Source organism: Dipodomys spectabilis, unplaced genomic scaffold (assembly GCF_019054845.1).
Source record: "Dipodomys spectabilis isolate Male_0828 unplaced genomic scaffold, ASM1905484v1 ptg000549l, whole genome shotgun sequence".
NCBI lineage: Eukaryota > Metazoa > Chordata > Mammalia > Rodentia > Heteromyidae > Dipodomys > Dipodomys spectabilis.
The window spans coordinates 140,049-157,907 of NW_024871226.1; the positions used below are offsets into that span (position 1 = coordinate 140,049).

The 17,859-nt window shown below is 40.7% G+C and overlaps 1 protein-coding gene across 3 annotated transcripts in view; it reads right to left on the minus strand.

The window, feature by feature from the left end:
* Positions 1-10,312: 10,312 nt before the first annotated feature.
* Scml2 (Scm polycomb group protein like 2) overlaps positions 10,313-17,859 on the minus strand; it is a 47,910-nt gene continuing 40,363 nt past the window's right edge. For 2 of the 3 annotated variants that reach the window (XM_042670406.1, XM_042670405.1), the window contains 2 exons: positions 13,292-13,443; positions 10,313-12,020 (listed from right to left, as the gene is read on the minus strand). In XM_042670406.1, coding sequence (XP_042526340.1) covers positions 11,892-12,020; positions 13,292-13,443 — 281 coding nt within the window. In that variant the 3' untranslated portion in view covers positions 10,313-11,891. The remainder of the gene's footprint in view (positions 12,021-13,291; positions 13,444-17,859) is intronic. The other variant, XM_042670407.1, reaches the window with a different exon arrangement.

Consider the following 17,859-nt stretch of genomic DNA (forward strand, 5'->3'; position numbering starts at 1 on the left):
CACCCAGAGCTGGTCACTGGAGGCTCACACCTATAATCCTAGCTACTGAGGAGGCTGAGATCTGAGGATCATAGTTCAAAGCCTGCCCAGGAAGGAAGTTGTCCATGACACTCTTTTTTTTTTTTTTGGCCGTGGGGCTTGAACTCTGGGCCTGGGCGCTGTCCCTCAGCTCTTCAGCTCAAGGCTAGCGCTCTACCACTTAAGCCACAGCTCCATTTCTGGTTTTCTGGTGGTTAATTGGAGATGATTCTCACAGATTTTCCTGTCTGGGCTGGCTTTGAACTGTGATCCATAAGATTTCAGCCTCCTGAGTATGTAGGATTACAGGCGGGAACCACTGGTGCCGGCTTCCATGACACTCTTATGTCCAATAAACAACCAGAAAACCAGAAGGGGTGCTGTGGCTCAAGTGGTAGAATGCTTGCCTCGAGCTGAAGAGCTCAGGGACAGCACCCAGGCTGAGAGTTCATGCCCCATGGCTGACAAAAAAAAAAGAAAGAAAATATAAACACCCAGCACCACGATGCCTGGGATGTTGCTTCTATTTCCTCATTATGTCAGTTATGCAATGACTCGTGGGACTGTGTGTTTCCTCCTTTGCAAGAGGAGTAAAAAGAAAATCCCTGGGTATAAGAGAAATATATATCTTGCTAGATAGAAATGTGATGTTGTTGGGGCTGGGGATTTAGCCCAGTGGAAGGGCGCCCACCTGGCATGCGCCAAGGCCCTTGGTTCGGTCCTCAGCCCTGGGGGAAAAAAAAGAAATGTGATGTTGTGGTGGGTATGGTGGCACATGCCCACAAACCCAATGGTCCAGGGGAGGATTAAGGAGGAGAATCACCAGCCCCCAGGCTGGTTATCAGAGGAGATGAGAGAAGAAAATAGTTCAGTGGTACAGTGCGTATGCAAGGTCCTGGGTTTGATGCTGAGCATAGGAAAAAAAGCAAAGTTGTTTTGCTTTTGTATTCATATGAGTAGGATGTTGCATAAAGTACTAAGCTAGGCTGGCACAGTAGCTGGTTGTTACAATTCCAGCTTAATCCTTTTTTCACATATTATGTTAGAGTGAATATGAGTCTGTTAAATACTTTTCCATTTGCAAGTGACACAATCCAAACTTTTGTTAAAAGCAAGTACTGGAGAGAAACTGTAGGAGAAAGGTTTGGGGTCCAAGGTGCTCATGTGCTTTCTCTGGATAGGCTGTTGCAGAGTGCAGCTTCCCTAGCACTATAAAAAGCAGATAGATAGCTGGCAAATTCTAAAGAACATGTTCCTATAAAGTTTGAGAAAGAGTTTACAGCAAATGCCACCACAGCAGCACCACAGTGACCATCATTCAGTGTTATAGTTGTGTTCTTTTTGGAACTCTATCTTAAACTTAAGGGTAGTGCCTTTCCCTTACAATTATAATTCCTGTAATCATCATGTGTGTGTGTATGTGTGCACACACATATGCTTGTGTGCACCAGTGCTCAGACCTGAACTCTAGGGTCTGGGCACTGTCCCTGAGCTTTTTTGGTCAAGGCTAGTGCTCTACCACTTGAGCCACAGCCCTACTTTCAGCTTTTTGATGGTTAATTGGGGATAAGATTCTCACAGACTTTCCTGCCTGTCCTGGCTTCAAAGTATGATTCTCAGATCTTGGCCTCCACATTAGCTAGGATTACAGGCATGGGCCATCAGCACTGTGCTAATCTTTCTTTCTTCCTTTCTTTCTTTCCCCCCACCTCTCTCTCTTTTTGCTGGTCCTGGGGCTCCAACTGTGGGCCTGCGTACTGTCCCTGAGCTCCTTCTTGCTCAGGACTAATGCTCTACTACTTGAGCCACAGTGCTACTTCTGTATTTTTCTGTGATTAGAGGTAAGAGTTTCATGGGATCTCCTGCCTAGGCTGGCTTCAAACCACAATCTTCAGATCTCAGCTTACTGAGTAGCTAAGATTACAGGCATAGCTACCCAGTGCCTGGCTTTTTATTTCTTACTAGCCAATTTCTCCCAACTCCAGTCTTCTGTTCAACTTAATACTCTTAATATTAAACATTCCTGTCAAGTGCTGGTGGCTCATGCCTGTAATCCTAGCTACTCAGGAGACTGAGATCTGAGGATTGCAGTTTGAAGTCAGCCTGGAGATGGAAAGTCTGAGGCCCTCACCTTCAATAAACTACTCAGAAAAAGCTGGAAGTAGTGCTGTGGCTCAAGGAGTTGAGCACTAACCTTGAGCAAAAGAGGCTCAGGGACCGTGCCCAGGCTCCAAAACTATAAAAAAAATAAACTTTCCTCCTTAACTTACTGTATTCCTCCTTTCCATAAAGCCCAAACTAATCCATTTGTTCCTGGATTCCTTCTAGCACCAAGCACTCAATATATACAACTTGTTTGTGGAGTACAATTGAAGTCATTAAACACTCAGCAATCCCTCAGTTCCATTTCTGTCCTATTCATTTATTTGCTTGACCAGTCTTCTCTATAGGAGAGAGATAGACTGAAGGAAACAATTTTCTTGCAGTTACCTTAAGGCTAGCTTTCCATTTATAAGCTGCTTTAAACTAAATAGGGTAGAATAATAGTAACCAATATGCAAGAGTGATGGCCCAGAAGAAAGAAAAATGGGAAGATATGAGGATACAATTCCCTCTCCCTACTCTCAGGTGCAAGGTAGATAGATAACTTGAGGGAGAGATAGGTAGGATTGTATGGCACCCAGAAGTTCTGCAACCTGTAATAATGTACTGGGCCATGAAGAGCAGTTATTCCCCAGACACACAATTAAGAAAGCTGAGTAGCAAGCCTGGCATGGTAGTACACACTGAAGGACTAACTCCCACCCTATTTTCCCAGGTGCATACAGATACCAGGCAAGCCACCAAAGATATGTTCAGACTGCCTGACCCAGGTAGGGCAATCCAACCTGAGCCTGGTGCAAACATCCCATTGTGGGCCTAGCCTATAAAACTCAGAGGCCAAGCCGTGAGGGCAGGAAAGGGTTAAGAGGTTGGAAGACTAAGAACTGTATCTTGTGAAGGTCAAACTGTCTAGGCAAGACAGATGCAGAGCTGTTAGAGCCCAGTATTGTATATATGTTTATCCGGATTAGGGAAAGGAAGGGGAACAACAAAATGAGACAAAGAACAAAGGGTGAACCTATGTAAAGTGATACTCACAAGATAATATGTTGAAAATGAACTGTACAATTTGGGTGAGGGGATTATCAGGGAGGGAAAATGGGAGGAAATGAGGGAGGGGGTAACAAGTTCAACAAGAAATGTATTCACAATCTTACATGTGTAACTGTAACCTCTCTGTACATCAGCTTGACAATAAAGTTAAAAAAAAAAAAAAAAGAAGCTTGAGACCTGGGCATAAGGAATACTTACCCTATTCTCTGACTGCATCTGCAGTCATGCCCCATACTAAACTCAGGTAACCCCTCTCTCCTTGCTCAGACCCCATAAAAAAGCAACTCCTGTACCAGTTTTTGCAGTCTCCAAGCCTGTGGGAAGGCTGTGCCCCTCATTGCTATATCTCAAAAAACAGTCCTCACCTGTGGAAGATCGAGTTTGGCCTGTTTCCCTTTCTCCTCCATTTTCCAACACACACCTGTAATCAATCTCCGCATGCAGGATGCTAAGGCAGGAGGACTACAAGTACAAGGCCAGTTTGGGATACATATTGTATTTAACCTCAAAAAATCCCAAGTAGAATATTTTTGAATTATAACATAAAAAAAACAATATGCTAAACTAGGTACTAGTGGCTTACTCCTGTAATCCTAGCTATTCAGGAGGCTGAGATCTGAGGATTGCAGTTCAAAGCCAGTTCAGGCAGGCAAGCCCCTGAGACTCATCTCTAACTACCAAAAAGCTGGAAGTAAAGCTGTGTCTCAAAGTGGTAGAGTGCTAGCCTTGAGCAAAAAAAGCTCAGGGACAGTGTGAGGCCCTGTGTTCAAGCCCTACAACCAACAAGAAAGAGAAAACAGTATACTGCTAACAAAAGCACACTTAGCATTTAAGTGCTGGAAGGAAAAGGCCAGGTGCTGGTGCTTAGGGTTTGAACTCCCAGCCCTTTGGAAGGCTGAGGAGGAACTTAGTCTTAAGTTAGCCAGACTACATCTCAGTCAATAAGCCATGCATGGGCATGGCTGTGTGTGCCTGTGATCCTAGTTACAAAGGTACTAACTGTCTGAGACTGGCTACAGACAAAAAAGTGAGAGCCTGCCTTAAAAATAAGGCAAAAAGGGGCAGAGAATATGGTTCAAGTGGTAAAGCATTTCCCTTGTAAGTTCTAGGCCCCAAATCCAAACCCCAGTAACCCAAAAGAAAAAAACAGCTAGGTCAGACCAGAAATCTAAAGAAATGCTAATAAAATGCTAAAGGATAGTTGATGCTTCTGGCTCACATTTAGATCTCTAGCCACTCAGGAGGCTGAGATCTGAGGAGTATAGTTCAAAGCCAGGCCAGACAGGAAAGTCTGTGTGACTCTTATCTCCAATGAACCACCAGAAAACTGGAAGTGGCACTATGGCTTAAATGGTAGAGTGCTCACCTTGAGCTGAAGAGCTCAGGGACAGCGCCTAGGCCCAGAGTTTAAACCCCATGAAAAGAGGAAGGAAGGAAGGAAGGAAGGAAGGAAGGGAGGGAGGGAGGGAGGGAGGGAGGAAGGAAGGGAAAGGTATATTAAGTAGGTAGTTTTCATTAGGTAGCCAATGAAGAGACCACCACATGCTATTCAGGTAGGAAAAGTTTATTTACAGAACTGCTGCCTCCCCTCTGTAGTTGAGAAGGAAGAGGTGTGGCCAGGTAGGGGAAAGGTGTTGGCCACATTGTATGACGAAACCTCAGAGCCTAGGACCCTCCTATGGCCAGATGGGAGGCGTGACCAGGTGGCCCAGGATGTGACCTAGCAGGAAGGGGAGGTGAATGCTTCTAGGTGTGCCAGTTTCCTAGGTAACAGATACTGGGTGGAAATTAGCCAAGAGGTAAGAAGGTGTCCGCACAGGGCCTGGGTGGCCGAGGGCAGACCTTACATTCCAGACTTTTGATAATTATGAAAAAGGATGAAGATTCTCTCTGGCTACTTCCTGCTGGCAAGGGGCTCCAACATTAGGGGTAAAAGGCTGAGATGTGGTCCCCTCCATGAGAAGGCAGAAGGCAGCAGCTGTCCCTTGGTGGTAGTCCTTGAAGTCTGGAATAAATCCCATGAAGCATTGAGGGTCTGGGCAAAAAAAAAATACTAGAGAGCAAACAAATGGCAGGAAGAAAGGTTTGGGGCAGAAAATTAAGAATTAGATGACTTGGCTAGAATGGCTAGTTCTCATCTCTTGCATTCCAGGCTGTCCTGGACTTGGTAGAAATGTCCCTAGCATTTCATCTGGCGACTAGGTAGGGGACAGCATTATGTAACAAAGGTAAGAATGTGATTTCCTGTCCAGTTGAAAGGTAGACAGGTATGGACAGGCTTCTTACTTCTATTGACCTCCCCAGCTCTGGTTAATTTTGAAAGGGCAGGCACAAAGTGGCTAATGTGACATCTCCTCTTACTCCTCTCCATGGTCCCCCTTCTTCCCTAGACTGGCTGAGTCTAGGTGCTCGTTGCTGGGATGGCTCTTCCCAGTTGGTATTCATGGAGGTTTGAACTCAAAGCCTGGGCACTGTCCCTGAGCACTTCTGCTCAAGGCTAGTGGTCTATCACTTTGAGTTATAGTACCACTTTCAGTGTTTGGCTGGTTAGAGATAAGAGTCTCTTGACTTATGCTTCCAGCCTGGCTTGGCTCTTTGCTGGTTAGTTGGGAGATGGAGTCTTAGGGATTTTTCTGCCCGGGCTGGCTTTAAACTGCAACCTTTGCCACAAAAAAAACCTTTATTATTCCCAATTAAAGCAACAAGGAGATCAAATAGAAGTAAGTAGAGATTATCTGCTCCTTATCAAGAATTGACCAACAAATATTCTGTGATGATAAAACTCGGTAGATGTGAGGAAAGTTTTAGCACAGATATAGTATTGATTTCTGGTGACCCTAACGGTGCTTAAGCTAACTCAAGTTCACAAGAGGCTATCCTGGCCTACACATAGCCAGCCTTTTCCAGGTCAGGCTGGATAAGATTTACTAAACTAATGTAACACAACAGTCTTAGTTTTTGCAAACCTAAAGCAATCTTTCACCAGGAATCAGCTGTGTGTGATGGAGTCAAACAGGAGTTCAGTCTACTTTTACCATGGTGGAGGTAGTCAGGATGGTCTAGGCAGGAGTGAGGCCTGTTTTCCAGGTTGGAAGAGATGGACTGGATCTAGAGTGCATGTAGACTGGCTGGCTCTGAACTACGAATCCAAACTGAACAAACTTCAGCAATCTCAGACCATGTGAGCCAAATAACTTGATCATAATGCTAGATAACAAGTTTACACAGACATGGATATACACACATAGGCATGCATACACACACACAAATATATACACACTGTACACATTAAGTTTTACAGTGCACAAACATGAATAACAGCTGTAGACTCTGGGAATTCCAACAGTAAGATGACATTATTTTGCCCAATATTTTAGAACCAGGTGGTCAGTTCTAGAATAGGCAACCCAAACAAAAAAGGCAAAACTCAAAAGCCCCAAAATTTTGACGTTTAGACATCTTTACTAGCAAAGCACATCAGATGGTCGGGCCTCAGTTTCCACAGCCTGTGAAAAGAGGCAGCAATTTGTTAGCAAGGCACATTTGAATAAACGGGTGGAGGAGTAGTAAGCTTGATGGAAAGGCAAGGGTCAGATGAGGCCAAACCCTTAACCCACCACGTGGCCAAGATGGCGAATTTCTGAAAAATGTCATGATGAGAAAACTTGGTGGAGCTTTATTGAATAAGTAAGCAGGCAAGCAGACAAGCCGACAAGCCAACAAAGAAGCAGAAAGGGTAACCTCTAACAGATTGTGGGGGCTTCTCAAGGAAAGACAAAGATTGAATGAATGATAAGACAAAGAAAATTACCTTTCTAGAGGAGATGGCTGGGAAGCAGCAGAGGTGAAGGGCTTAGTGAGCCAGAGGACAGGCAAAGAAAACCTGAACCTATGGAAACTGACAATTGTTAAACCTAGAGTCTGACTAGCCTTTGAGAGGGAACCTAGAGGGGGGTCGCACTCTTTAGGGCACAAGCCAAAAGGTTGGAGAAAAGAGAAAGAGGGAGAGATAGGGAAAGTTGGACACGATTGGCAGAGAGAGAACAAAGAGAGCCTGAAAGTAAACAGACTTCTGACCATTTACCATTGCAGTGGGAAAAACTGTCTACATCTGAGAATGGCATAAAAAAATGAGGTGCTCTGGCTTTCCAGGGAGTGCAGGAGGCATTTCAAAGAGGTTTCCCAGCTCAGGTGTGACACTGCACCCCATTAAAAGTGCAGGAGAGTCAGTCTGGAGAGTGAAGGAGTGCTGACCATGCAGAAGTGGCGTCCCCACTTCCCCCAGAGCCCTCTAGAAAGAAATGGCCAACCCCCCAAAACCAGGCGTCCCCACTTCCCCCAGAGCCCTCTAGAAAGAAATGGCCAACCCCCCAAAACCAAGCGTCCTCAGCTCCGGAGGTGCTGTAGGAGCTCTCTGTCATGGTGCCACATCTGGACAGAGACTGAGCAACGGAGAACCATTGAGAGTAGTTTCACTCACCAGAGTAGTGGTGTGGATGTGGATGTGAAGGGCAGCAATGGTGTTGGTGAAAAGTCTCACGTGGTGTCTCAAAGCAGTTTGGCTCATAGAAAAGGGGTGGTTAGGAAATTCTAACATTTCCAACTCAAAAACCTCATCTGAGTCACAGCACCACATGTAAGGCATATTAGAAGTAGGTAGATTTCATTAGGTAGCCAATGGAGAGAACACCACGCACTATTCAGACAGGAAAAGAAGTTTATTTACCAAACTGCAGAGCCAGCTATGCATAGTTGAGAGGCAAGTTCAAAAAGCGAGATCTACCCCCAGGCCAGGACTTATCTAAGCTAAGGATAGGAAGAGGTGTGGCCAGGTGGGGAAAGGTGTGGCCACATTGGATCTGAATGTGACCTCAGGCCTGGAACCTTCCAATGGCCAGATGGGAGGCATGTGACCAGAGGCAGCCCAGGGGGAGGTGACTGCTTCCAGGTGTGCCAGTTACCTAGGTAACAGATATTGGGCGGAAACTTAGCCAAGAGGTAGGGAGGTGTGCTGTGGCTCAAGTGGTAGAGCACTAGTCTTAAGCAAAAAAAACTCAAGAGACAGTGCCCAGGCGCTGAGTTCAAGCCAAGGACTGGCAAAAAAAAAAAAAAAAGAATTGGTCCTTCACATGATTTGTCACCAGCTGCATACAGCAGCACTCAAAATGAGCAAATTCCCAATGCAAAAATTACACATTGGGCTTCAAAGCCCCCTACACACACAAATGTAAAATATTCCCAATAATTCTATATTGATTACATGTTGGATAGGAAATACTCTGGCTATATCAGCTTAAATGTTACTAAATTTATGTCACCTGTTCATTCTTTTTAATGTGGCTATTGGGAAATTTACTATTACATGGCTCAAATAATTCTGTTAGATAATGCTATAACAGAAAATCAAGCTTTACTAAAACTTAAGGTTAGCTTGGCACTTGTGACTGACCCCTATCATCCAAGCTACTCGGGAAGCTAAGATCTGAGGACTAAGTTCAAAGCCAGCTCAAACAGAAAAATATGTGACTCTTATCTCCAATTAGCCACCAGAAAACCACACGTGGCACTGTGGCTCAAAGTAGTAGAACACTAGACTTGAACACAAAGGGCTCAGAGCCCAAACCCTGAGTTCAAGCCCCATGACCTACCTCCCCCCAAAAAATTTAAGTTTTTTTTTTTTTTTTTTGCTAGTCACTAAGGCACATTCTTATAAATCCCAACAGGAAGATTGTAAGTTCAAGGCCAGGCAGGGATGCATAACAAGACTCTGGCTCAAAACACACAAACTGACCTGTTTCTACTTAAAGCACTTGCCTTGTGTTTTTGCCAAACCTTTCAAGATAAAAATTATACTGAATAATGGTGTACAGTACAAATAACTGGTGAGTCTGATTTGAATTTTTTGGAAGCATATACCCAATGGAACTGATGTACCACATGGCACATCATTGTTTTCCACAGTATCTGGGTCCTTTTTGCCCACCAGCAATGTACAAGGGTTCTACACATCACTATATCCTCACCAATGTTTACTTTCATTTAAAAATATAGCCATACTAATGGATAGATGTTCTTTTTTTAAAAAAATATCAGGAAGAACAGGCATTTGTCAATACTAAACACTTCAGTTGGTAATATTAAGAAACCTCTAAGCTAGGCATCACTATGCCTGAATCACTGCCCTTGGGAGACTTGAGTTAGGAGAATTTCAAGTTAGGTCATCTTAGGCTACATAGTAAGTTCCAGGCTAGCCTGTGTCACACAGCTAGCTTCAGGCCACTTTGAGTTACATAGTAAAACTCTGTCTGAAATAAAGTAAAACAAAACAAAGGCTGAGAATATTGATTAGTGATAATAGGCTAGCATGTGCAAAGCCCTGATATGATCCAGCATCATGAAGAAAAAACCCTCTACGAAATTAAAGATTTATTCCTGATATACTGAAATACCATGCATTTCAAGAAGAAAACTGGCATGCATTTCAAAGCTGGATTCCTGTGCGTATAACCTATCCAACTCTAAAGAATACCTCATTGCCTGAATCAGTACCAGGGGACTTTATAACATTTCTCAGCATTAGCCTGTAGAAAAGGTCTCAGAAAATTAAACTTACTTCATATATTCAGCCAACTAAAAGTACAATTTCTTCCACAGCATGAAAAACCAGTGCTTTTCCTCCTAGGTACATTGGTCATAGTCTTTCAAGTCTAACAAGTTCACACAATGAAGAAAAATCAAATCTGATGGGAGCCAGATTTGGGAGAATCATGGTTCAAGGCACAAAAGCTTGAACCATGAAGATTCAGGAGACTCCAATTAATCAATGGCCATGAAAAGCATACCTGTCATCCCCAGAGACTCAGGGAAACACAAATAGGAGGATCACAGCCCAGGCCAGTCAGAGAATAAAGCCAGACCCCCATCTGGAAAATAATCCAAGGCAAAAAGTGGCTCAGGGTATGGCTCAAGTAAAAAAGAGTATTTACCTTGCAAGCTCAAGGCCCTGATTTCAATCCCAAGTGCCACTACACACACACACACACACACACACACACACACACACACACACACACACACACACACACACACACACACACACACACACACACACACACACACACACTCTGAGACTTTGGCATTAATTGCTGCAGTTAACTTTATTATAATATTTTAAAATATGGAAATTTCAAAACATAGTATTTATACAAATACCTGAGGATTGTTCAACTGGGCACAGCATCTTCATACAAACAATTTGAAAGAAGATCAAATTTAAGTAAGAATCTACTCTTACAAAGAATAACATAGATGAAGTGATGCTTTAAGTAATTGCATCCTTGACTAAAATTTACTTGGTTTTCTGAAAAGAAACTATACATTCTTGCCCTAATGAACATTTTATTGGTATTTAGAAAAATCTCATAGCTTATAAACATTACACCAAAGTTATATAAAGTAATGCCAATAGACATATAGCACCATTTCCTCTTAAAAGTTCTAATTCATAAAACCTGGAGCTGTAAGTCAGAACTAATGTATCTTTCAAAACATGGAAGAATAAATGGCTCAGAAATAAGCAAATTAACTAGAACTATTGCATAGGAAAGAGACTGTCCCTGTAAGGAAGCTGATTGGATTGTTTCTTATCACCTGAAGAATAAACTGAGGTATGGGTAATACATATATATTTTTTACAGAATAAACGCTTCTAATTACATGATAGTTCATCATGTAGCAGTGCAAAGTGCCATATTAAATTCAAGAAGAAAACACTCATGTGTGTATCCATACAGGTAGAGAATAATATGATATGGTAAAGTATCCATATGAAGAATAAACACAATCAAACATATATAGCTTTAAAATATTTGGACACAGGCATCTTGTTACCAAGACTGTGAGAAACTGATACCTCATGTCCACGCTTAGCAAAAATATAGGAAGTTTTAAGTAGGTATTTTATTGAAAAACTTAAATCCAGATCCATTCAAACCATTCTTGTAGTGTAAACTTTTTCTTCACAAAGTGACCATTCTATTGTATAATTTTTTAAAATGATCAAAAATTGATTAAGAATAGTCTATGAAAGCTCATATAAGCTTGTTTTTTTCCTTTAAATATGAGCAAATAAAATCCCAAGGGCCGCAATAACAGAAAGAAAACTAATGCAGATGGCTATCTCTTTCAGGAAACTAGCGGAACACTGTAAAATAAAAATATTTTAGAGCTAATAGGTGCATCTTTACATTCTCTTCTGATAAAAACTCTTACAGATTATTCATAAAAGCTTTTTTCCCCTTTGGGATTTAGCTGTTTTGGCTTTAAAGATTAACTAGAATCAAAGACTTTTATTCTGTTTACTACATGTAAGTATATTTGTAAACTATACCATAAAAATAGTAAAAAGACAAATGCATTGCCAATTTAAGTATTGTAGTGCTAACATGTTAAATGGTTTTTATTGTATTTATTTTTTAAAAGTATTCGAGTTTCAACTATGTGCCTTGTAATTCTTAGGAAGTCATTGTATCGGTTGAGTAACCTCCCAAAGCTCTTAAACATTTTATAAACACGTAAAATGTAGTTCTAAAAATCTGATAATACATTTTATAGTAATATTCCATGAAATAAAATCTTCTAAGAGAAGACAAATGTTTCTAAATTAAAATGTTTTCAGAACACCTGAGAATTATGTTTAAACTAAATTTGTGCGTTTTTCAGTTGTATTTTCCTTCTTTAAGTTTTTCAATGTAGTAACATAGTTTTAATGCTGGTCCCAGCTTCAACCCCATATATTTCATCATCATATCACTCTTCAGTAGAAGCAGAGCATCGCCATCAATTTCCTACAGAGAGAAGAAAACTATCATAATTAATGTTCCCATATTAATTATGCTTCAAAAGTTACATATATAAGAATGTGTAAAAGAGAGAGAAGTTGTACTTTTCAGATACATATTCTCTGAATATGTATTTTTTCATGAAAATATAACGTGTATAGTGGAGCATCATCTGGTAATTTGGAAATTTCAAATCTTAAGAAAAAGGAAGTTTAACCCATTATCTTCAATAAGTATCCTATGTATCAAATTATCTGATTTTAAACACCATGGGTTAAATAAAATATTACACTATCTATGACAGTGGGTCAAATGCTATGAACGGTAGAAGTAAATTTCAGATAATATTAACTTTCTAAGAACAACCAAGAATATGTCAACATTAATGCAAACTCTAAACATAGTCTACAAGGTTATCTTTATGCTGAAACAATTAGTTATCTAAGCTAGTTACTAATTTTCAAACAATATTAAAAAGGACATATTATATAATAGATCACTAATGTCAGAAAACATTAGGGAAATATTACTTATTTAATGACATCCTCCTAAAGTTCTATTACTTTTATAAATCAATTTATGTTACTGGAATCTTGATTCCCTGGATTTTGTTTTTTGTTTTTTGGTTTTTTTTTTGGTTGGTCGTGGGGCTTGATCTCTGGTGGGCCTGGGCGCTGTCCCTGAGCTCTTCAGTTCAAGGCAAGTGCTCTACCACTTGAGCCACAGCTCCACTTCTGGTTTTCTGGGGATTCATTGGAGATAAGAGTTTCACAGAATTTCCTGCCCGGGCTGGCTTTGAACCTCGATCCTCAGATCTCAGCCTCCTGAGTAGCTAGGATTACAGGCGTGAGCCACCGGCACCCGGCTATGAATCCCTGTTTTAAAATAAAGTTACAATTAACCTTACATAAATTCACTGGGTAGCCCAACAAGGTCTTCTCCTCCAAGTACTGATCCTAGGGCAAGCAGGAAACAGGTAGGGGTGATATTGGAGGGGCAAACAGGAAAGGGCTGGCAGCCTCACAATGGTAGACTGAAACACATCTCTTGAGAACTTGACACTGTTTAGTATTACAGGCACTCGGATATACATTTAACGAGTAGACCATTAACCTACCATTTAAGGACCTTTGGCAAAATAACCTTTCTTGACAATGGAAAAACCATTGAGGAAAAACCTCACTAAGCACACAAGTCAGTATCCAACTGAAAGGCTTGAAGACAGGTCATTCAAAGGCATTAAGGCAGCAGGAAAACTGGATCAAAAGATACATTACATGTTGCCTGAAGAGGTCGGCGAGGGGGCCTGATATGTGAGGATCTGTATGTTTCATAAACCGTATCACTTCATCCACAGACCAGGTTGAAGGGTCCTTAGAGAAGCCTTGTTTCAGGACACTGGGGTCAGGTACAGCTATATAACTTGGATCTTCAATGAGGAGGGGAAAAAAAACAAATCATACTTAACCTGATCATTATTCTGAAAGAAGAGATGTTAAGGTTGGGAGTGAGTAGTGGTCTCATTCCTGGAACCTTAAGTACTCAAGAAAGGATTTAAGACTCTAACTATAAAATCTAGTGAAAGCTTAAATAAAGATGATTGGCGATCTAAGAATACCCTCATGGGACTTTCCCAAAACAGCAGCTTCAGAGGACATCTGAAAGCTTTAAAGATCATGAAAACAGATGCAACAACACAAGGCTTCTTGGGCCACAGATAAGAACAGAAAGAGATTTGTTACTTAGATTAAAGTTGGTTCAGCAATCTCCTACTCCAAATGTTGCAATGAATTCCCCCCCTCTCTCTGTCTCTGTCTGTCTCTCTGTCTCTCTGTCTCTCTGTCTCTCTGTCTCTCTGTCTCTCTCTCTCTCTCTCTCTCTCTCTCTCTCGTCAGTCGAGGGCTTGAACTATGGGCTTGGGCACTGTCTCTCAGCTCTTTAGCTCAAGGCTAAGGCTCTATCAGTTGAGCCACAGTGCCACTTCCAGTGTTTATTGGAGATAAAGAGTCTCACGGACTTTCTTGCCCAGACTGGGTTCGAACCTCCCTCGGATCTCAGCCTCCTGAGTAGCTTGGATTACAGCATGGGCCACCAGTGCCCAGCTTCTCCTACTCTCAATTTCTATCTAAATTAGTTTTATTTTACTAAATATATGGAATTTTCCCAAAGTTACATGTTTATAATTGCCTAAACTGAATCACTTTTTTGTGGGTCTTGCTGGGGATAGAATCCAGAGCCTTGAGCATGTTGGGCAAACAAGGGATTGATTACTTCTTTTACCAAATCTCTCCAATGTATTCAATATGGACATTCTTAGCATTATATTTACTCCTTAGATTACTATATCTCATGGTTTAAACATTAATCTGAACTTTTAAATTTTTTTTGTCATGGGGCTTGAACTCTGGGCTTGGGCACTGTCCTTGTGCTCTTCAGCTCAAGGTGAGCGCTCTACCGCTTGAGCCACAGCACCACTTCCGGTTTTCTAGCGGTTTATTGGAGATAAGAGTCTCACGAACTTTCCTGCCCGGGCTGGCTTTGAACCATGGTCCTCAGATCTCAGCCTCCTGAGTAGCTAGGATTACAGGCGTGAGCCACCGGCGTCTGGCTAAATTTTTCTTATTTTTTAAGCTAAACTTTAAAGTTATATTTTTATTAGCTAGATCAGAAGTAAATTTAATATTTAGTTTTTATTAGCTCAAATTACTTTTACAGAAAGGGGATTTCACTTTATGTCTATTTTAGTTTAATTCCAACAGATGTTCTGATTAAAAGTTCATTAATCAATAAATATCTGAAACATGAAACAATTTAGGGGCTCATACTTCACAAGGTTTTATCTATGTTCTTCACTAAATTGTTCTAAAAGTTCTTTGTTCTAACAAACTCAGGGTGCTCAACTCTTAAAGTTAATATGTGATGATAATTTAAGGGATTTTTATAGTTTATGAGAAAGGTTAGTTTCTCTAACCAAGAAGAGTTAAAACAAGTTTGTTCTATTTGTGTGTTACTTAGATTTTCTTTCCCATAATTTGGGCTATGAACATTCAGGAGCATTTTGAGTATTTACTTGTGGAATATATAAAGAACAAAGAAGATAAAATAAATATTTTTATTATGTGTAACTCTGGATTTCATGTCTTTACAACATCACAACTTATTGTGAAATAAAATCTTTATACTAAAATATATCCTACCCTCTTATCAGAGAAAAAAATAGCATACAAATTTTGCTGGACTGTATCAACTAAGGTAAAAATGATCATCACATCCCATTTGATCTACCCCAAACAGCAGAATGCACCTTAAAAAGCTTTTAAGAGCCAGGCTGGCACGAGTGACTCACATCTGTAATCCTAGCTACTCAGGAGGCTGAGATCTGAGGATCATGGTTCAAAGTCAGCCTGGGCAGGAAAGTCTGCGAAACTCTTGTCTCCAATAAACCACCAGAAAACTAGAAGTGGTGCTGTGGCTCAAGTGTTAGAGCACTTGACTTAAGCTGAAGAGCTGAGGGATAGCACCCAGGCCCAGAATTCAAGCCCCATGACAGACAATAAAAAAGCTATTAAGATCATAAATAAAATAGATGCAGGAATACAAGATCTCTTGGGCCTCAGTCAAGTATAACATATGATGTTACATGGATTAAATTACGTAGGGTCAACTAACCTAATCCATTACTCTATTTTAATGAATGTTCTAGCCCTTTTGGCAGTCGAGACAGAACAGTTATCTCCTTCAATTCAACATCCAAGTGGTGCTATGACTCAAGTGGTAGAATACTAGCCTTGAGCTTAAAAGAAGCTCAGGGACAGTGCCCAGGCCCTGAGGTCAAGCCCCAGGACTGGTATAAACAAAAAAGACATTAGGAAGATTAATCATATTTCTAAGTTACCTATGCAGTCCCCCATAGCTTTTAGACTCAAGGCTAGTACTCTAGCACTTGAGCTACAATTCCACTTATGGATTGTTTTTGTTTTTGTTTTGTTGTTGTTGTTTATTGTCAGTCGTGGGGCTTGAACTCTGGGCTTGGGCACTGTCCCTGTGCTCTTCAGCTCAAGGTGAAAGCTCTACCACTTGAGCTACAGTATTCTGGTTTTCTAGTGGTTTATTGGAGATAAGAGTCTCACAGACTTTCCTGCCAGGGCTGGCTTTGAAACACGATCCTCAGATCTCAGCCTCCTGAGTAGCTAGAATTACAGGTGTGAACAACCACTCGGCTTCCACTTATGGATTTTTGTTACTTACTTGGAGAAAAGAGCTTTACAGACGTTCCTACCCATGCAAGCTTTAAGCCCCAGTCCTCAGATGTCAGCCTCCTAAAGTAGCTTAGGAATTCAGGTATAACCCACTGGTGCCTGGCTAGATTACCTTTTATTTATGTGGTGTTTGTAGTTTCTGTCAGCAGAATCTGGTATACTCATGTTTTGACTAACATGTAACTAGTTTTTAGATTACTACAGATAAAATACATGAAAAGGTCTGATTTCTTGAATAAGACTGTTATATTAAAAAATAAAACAAGTATTTCTTGTTTTAGCCTATATGGAAAAATAATTTAGGTAGGTCTGTATCTTCAAAAAAATCAGAGAAGCAGGGCACCAGTGGCTCATGCCTGTAATCCTAGCTACTCAGGAGGCTGAGATCTGAGGATCGGGTTCAAAGCCAGCCTGGGCAGGAAAGTCCATGAAACTCTTATCTCCAATAAACCACCAGAAAACTGGAAGTGGTGCTGTGGCTCAAGCCGTAGAGCGCTCACCTTGAGCTGAAGAGCTGAGGGACAGCGCTCAGGCCCAGAATTCAAGCCCCACAACCGACAAAAAAAAAAAAAAAAAAAAAAAAAAAATCAGAGAAAGCTGCAATAAAGGTTAGAAATTTTTGTCATTCAAATAATGGGGCAAAGTACAACAGGAAGTTGTATGAGCATCACTAGTTACCAGAAGAAAACTCAGTTTTAAATAACAGTTGTAGTACCTTAAAGAAAATAACAATAGTGACATTGCTAGACAATTTCAAAATGAAATGTTCCCTTGTTCTCTAGAAATGTAGTAGCATAGTAGTTAAGAGTATGGCCTTGAAAGAAAGGAGGGGGTAACAATGTTTGATAGGAAATGTACTCATTACCTTACTCATGTACTCTAACCCTTCTGTACAGTATCTTTACAATTTTTTTTTGGAAATAACTTTTTTTTTAAATTGTGAACATACCGTGCAGAGGGGTTACAATTACATGGGCAAGATAGTGAGGACATTTCTTATCAAGCATTGTTGCTCCTCCTTTGTTTCTCCATACCATCCCTTCCCCTCTCCATCCCCCCATCCCCACACCCCCCTACCACCACCACCCCCACCTCCCACCCCACCAAAGTTGTAAAGTTCATTTTTCGACATAACACTTTGTACATCTCATTGATATATGTGTGTGTGTATATGTATGTATATAATGTATGTATATAAAAGAGTATGGTCTTGGAGCCAGAGTGGATTCAAGGATTGGCCCAGTTGATTTCTAGTTTGGAAACCTTACCCAAATGACTTCTGGGATTTTTTTAACCTAAAAATGTTTATCAGCAACCTTCATCTCATGGAATTCTTAGAATGTTATATAAATGAGGCTATATAAAATACTATATGACTGGCATATAATGTCATACAGTAATGAAGATGATGATAAATTCTATAACCACTAAGTGAATTACTAATAATGTTGTTACTATTAAGTTTCCAGTCCTAAGAAGATCAGAAGCAACATTTTTAAACTCAAATATAGGATACTTTAACATGATAAAATTAACCATACATTTGGAAATAAGATATTCAACATTAAAAATAATCTTTTAGCTGG